Source organism: Macaca fascicularis, chromosome 2, assembly GCF_037993035.2.
Source record: "Macaca fascicularis isolate 582-1 chromosome 2, T2T-MFA8v1.1".
NCBI lineage: Eukaryota > Metazoa > Chordata > Mammalia > Primates > Cercopithecidae > Macaca > Macaca fascicularis.
In genome coordinates, this window is record NC_088376.1 from 45773044 (window position 1) to 45777954 (window position 4911).

A 4911-nucleotide genomic window follows, 5' to 3' on the forward strand; every position below is an offset into this window, starting at 1 on the left:
CTCTTGTCATTATTATATGTGGTCGACAAAATCTAACATGGAATGGGAAAGACAGGTGGACGAAGGAAAAGGCAAAGGGAAGAAGAAAGTGAGTCCTCATTCTCTCTGGGACATAGTGGGTGCTGAAACCTGCATGGCAAAAAGTGTGTCATCTCACTGTACTCATGCAGCATAATCACCTGAAAAATGATAGGGGTATAATTTTATCCTTAAGTGGCCTCTGCTTAAGGTCAAAGACACAGGACAAGAAGAGAATTCTGTCTGTGGACCTGGAAGAACAACAAAAAATTAAAATGACAAATTTGGTGTTTTAGTTATTGTTCTCGAACTCATTAATCCTTTCTAGAAGTCTTCCTCCTGAAAGCTCCTTTTGAAATTGAGGTCCCATTTTACAAAGAAACTACATAATACGCTTCAACCTGTTTCTCTAGCTTCCAAACCAATGTTCTTTGGGGCTCTAGAAAAAACAATCACATACAAATAAATTTGCATGTGGAAATATCCTGATTTCCACAGTTGTCCTTGAATGCATGTACTGAATTAAGTTACAGCTGAGGAATAACATCTGTGGTAAGTACAAATTAGCCTCTGTAACCTAACAGGAATCTCCTTGCACTTCACAAAGGATGATACACTGACACTCATCAACAACTGTGCAAAGCGTATTTACAATCTCAATGAGAGGTTCTAAATTAAATATAGACATATATAAATTTAACTTCTATGTGCTAAGTAACACACACAAGGATACCGGTTCCTCCAAGGAATTGTGCTGAGCTTCTCTGTTTACAGAGAAGTGATTAAAAGCATAAACAAAACCAGCAATTGTTTTAGAAGCGCCAGTCTACCAGTGCTGAGGTAAGTGTTCATCTACCTCATATGCATGATCTAAGTTATATCATAAAATCAAGATGCACCCGTGGGACATGATCATCCTGCCCAAGACCTTCAATCAGGTGGTGGAGATCAAGCCCAGGATGATCCGCCACTACCTGGGCAAGCTCTCCATCACCTACAAGCCAGTGAAGTAGAGCTGGCTGGGCATCACGGCCACTCACTCCTCCTGCTGAGCCAATAAAGGCACACGTCTCCAAAAAAAAACAAAACAAAACCAAAAAAACTCCCATTCAGTGACTTATTTGGCTTCTAACAAAATGACCTACCGGAAGTGTGATAAGTATTTAAACAAGTCATCTCAGTGGTTTGTATTAATCTAGAGTGGTCATCTCAATTACAGGTTAGCATTTGTAAGAAATGTGTAAATAACATTGGCTAATCTGTTTGTTAGAAAGGATCTCACGGACATGTTCATAAGTGTTTCAAGGATTTAGGGTGACTGCCAATCATTTCCATAGTCTGGACCCAAATGAAACTTCAGCGTTTAACTGGGCAAGTGTAATCTTATTTAAACCACAATTTTCAGTGACAACTCAATAATGTGCTCCTGCCTTTCATAATAAAACTGCCTCATTTATTCTTGGATATTATATTTTTAATTTTAAGCAAGGATGGATGGCATCAGTCTAGAACTTCTCCCATGGCTGCATTAGGAACACTTCTACATTAGCGGGCTGGCTCTTTGTCCTTGTAGGGAATACAAATGCTCTGCATGCTCCTGTAAGCTACTTCCAGTCCTACCAAAAACTTGAAACCAACACCATCTTCTGCCCTCCTGGATGCACCATGAAACCTTGATTTGCAGTCAGGTAAGAAAAGCTTATTCTTACTACTCTCCCCACATAAGAAACTGCGTTTGAGGACCAGTCATTTGGACATTGCTTCAAAAGGCACATTTATTCCAGTGGCAATTTAAATAAGTAGAGAAGGAAAGAAAAAGATTAAAAACAAAACCAACTAACAAAAACCGGATGGGTTTTGTGGAACACATTGGAGTAAACAAAAATCTGGGGTCTATACAAACCACTCGAGCTCCTCACCAATAGTTTAACCAGAGTCCCTAAGGTAGAATAATTCACAGTTGTATCATGACACGGGCCTTCAGAAAACACTGTTTAAGAAAGTAGTTGAGAACTCTCAAGTAGCTTCCCCTGATGTCCAGTTCAAGTGTATGCAATGCAGAAGGCTGTGAAATTCAAAACTATGTGACAAAGAAAATTCAGTGCACATCACAGGCTTTGATAAATTATGAAAAATCAACGTATATATTACTATTTAAATAACATCTGAAAAACGTTTTGAAATAATTAATTTGTGTTCACATTCCATGCATTTCCTAGCAGGTTAAGCCCTGGGTTTGCGTCTTTGTGCCTGTTTCCTACAAAGCTCCATTCTTTTGACAAATCCAAGCATTCCTCAGACTGAAATAGAAGTTCCCAAGGATTCTATTTACCCTCTTTATTGTGTACCTGACCTCATAGGGGCTACTCCTTATTACCAATGGCACAGATGATTGGAAAAGCAAACTCTTTGGGGGCTTTATTTGGAATTTTACTCACTGCCTTTGAGAAATCCCTGGATGTCAAAGACATCACCTGAATTTTTTCCAAGGACAAGAACCAGTGACTATTTCCCTGCCGCTTGAACACCCCCGCCAGCCTCCTTCAAAGCCTCCAGTGGGTTGGGATCCCTTTGTAGCTGTGAACTTTTTCCCTATGGTTTTGCAGCACCTTCCTTGAGCAAAGAAGAAAACACAATGAAACTTGAAAACAAACCAACAATAGCAACAACAGAAACTCCAAACAGATGGGCGAACCAGTAGTCTCCTCCAAGGCGGAGGCTCACTTTTTACTGCAGAATTCGGAGTTGTTCAGGAACTTCCTGATGACCAGCCCCAGGCAGACCACCAGCAGCAGCATGTAGCCCACAGTACCCGAGAAAGTGGGTGCGGCAGGCGGCGCCTGGAGGAACTGGCGCAGGCCCTCTTCTACGTAGTACACCTGGTCGTAGATGCTGAGGAAGGTGAAGATGTGGAAGAGCTGGTGACTGTGGCCGATGATGTCGAAGAGACCCGGCTGGATGCGCTCGGGGATCTTGCTCACGTTGAAGAAGGCGGCCACCACCAGCCAGAAGTAGCGGCGGTAGAAGTGCACGAAGAGTGTGGGGTTCTCCCCACGCAGGTCGAAGAGCCAGCTCTCGAGCATAATGGGGCAGGCCATGCTGAGCGGCATGACGAAGACGAAGGTGCGCAGCGCGAATGGGTAGGTACACCAGTCGGTACGGCTCTTGCAGCAGGCCACAGTGCAAGCCACCGCCAGCACGAAGGCCACGGGCAGCACCAGGGCGCGGTAGGCGGCGATAAGGCGCGTGCAGTCCACGTGCCAGCCCAGGCGCTGCTGCACGTATGGAGTCATGACTCTGGCATCGAGCAAGCTGAGGCCGGGCAGCAGGTAGTAGTAGTAGGCCACCGTGCTGCCGAAGCCGTAGTAGCTGATGGACGCGTAGTCCAGGTAGAAGAAGGCGGCGCGCAGGCGCAGCGACAGGCAGCTGAACACGTGCGCCGTGCAGCTCATGGCGAAGGTCAGCAGCACTCCCGACGCGTAGCACCACAGCGGCAGCAGCCACGGGTGGTGGAAGGGCACGTCGCCGCCGCTCAGGAAGAACAGACGGCAGAACTTGCTCAGGAACAGCAGCAGCGGGATGAAGTGCGTCCAGAAGTTGAGCGTCTCGTTGGTAGGCTTCAGCACCGAGGCTAGGCACTCCTGGGCCGTGCACGGCAGACGCCGGTAGCCCGACAGGATGAAGCACTCCACGAAGTCGTCGGGCACCTCGTCCCAGCGCAGCAGCGGCTTGGCAGACGCTGGGGGGTCCCGGGAGGCGGCAGAGTGGGCGTTCCGGGCGGTCCCCGAAGCTGCCGGGGCCGGGGCCGGAGGGCCCTTTGTGCCCGCGCCCCGGGGCTGCAGGCGCCGCGGCATGGTGCCCGGGGCTCGGCTAGGGCGCGCGCAGGCGACCTCTGGCGCCGGCTCCCGGGCGCTTGGCAGCCCCCGCCGGCCGCCGTCGGAGCCTTTGTGCCCGCGCCGGGGGCGTCGCTGCAGGTTTAGGAGAAGACCCGTGCCTCCAAGCAGCCGCTCCTAAAAATTAAATAAATCAATAAGAGAATCAGTTAAAAGGCAGCGCTGCGACCGCCAGGAGCGCGGAGCGCGCGGGGCTCAGCGGCTTCCTCGCCAAGCCCCTGCTACCGGCGCGCGGCCGCCCGCGCTGCGGCAGCGGCGGCGGCGGCGGCGCGGCTGACTGCGGCGGCGGCGCGGCGGCGGTGACTGGGCATCGCGCGGTGCGGGTGCCTCCGCCGCCGCCCCCGGAGCGGGAGGCGGGGATGTGCGAGCCGAGGCGCGGAGGGAGGGACAGGCGCACCGAGGAAGGGCGGGGGCCTCCCAGGCTAGGGTTTCGCGGCCGCTTCGGGGGATAGAGTTGTCCCCTGTCTCGAGTTCCGTACCATCCCCCTCCTCGGGCCGCCGCAGCCCGGGCCGCCCCGTTAATGATTGATGCGGGGGCCAAAGGCTGGTCGGCGACGCGGCGGCGCGCGCGCCGAGGGCCAGAATCGGCCCTGGGGTTCGAAACCCGACAGCCACGCGGGCATTCTGGAGGACACTGGGGAGCCGCGTTCGCGGGGGGCGGGGAGCTGCGGCTGCGGGGGGAGGGGAGGGCGTCCGAGCTGGGCAGGGCGGAGAGATGCGCCAGCTGTAATCTCCGGAGGTGGCCGGGGAGGGGGTCACTCCGGAAGTCTGGGGGCTTTAAGCCCGCGTCCGGATCGGGGCCGTGTCATTGTCAGGTACCTGGGGCTGCGCCTTTCGCTCCCTCTCTGGTCTTTGCGTGTGTGTTAGTGTGTGTGTGTGTCGGCCTCTCTACGCACTACACTAAGCCTTAGTTGGTCTTCTTTCGTCTAGTGGACGTACTCAGGTGCGTCACCATCCTCCCATTTCCCTCACCCTTGTCCTGTCCGAAAGAAACGTCCGC

The 4911-nt window shown here is 52.0% G+C and overlaps 1 protein-coding gene across 2 annotated transcripts; it reads right to left on the minus strand.

Annotated features, from left to right (window-relative positions):
• Window positions 1–1767: 1767 nt before the first annotated feature.
• On the minus strand, window positions 1768–4547 carry PAQR9 (progestin and adipoQ receptor family member 9). 2 transcript variants are annotated; one of them, XM_065540075.2, is made up of 2 exons: window positions 4391–4547; window positions 1768–4028 (listed from the first exon to the last, which is right to left on the minus strand). In XM_065540075.2, the coding sequence occupies exons 1-2, from the start codon at window positions 4391–4393 to the stop codon at window positions 2739–2741; spliced, it is 1293 nt and encodes a 430-aa protein (XP_065396147.1). In that variant the 5' UTR covers window positions 4394–4547; the 3' UTR covers window positions 1768–2738. The 2 variants fall into 2 exon arrangements, with proteins under 2 accessions (XP_065396147.1, XP_005546063.3); XM_005546006.5 differs by having other exon boundaries at window positions 4309–4547.
• Window positions 4548–4911: the final 364 nt, after the last annotated feature.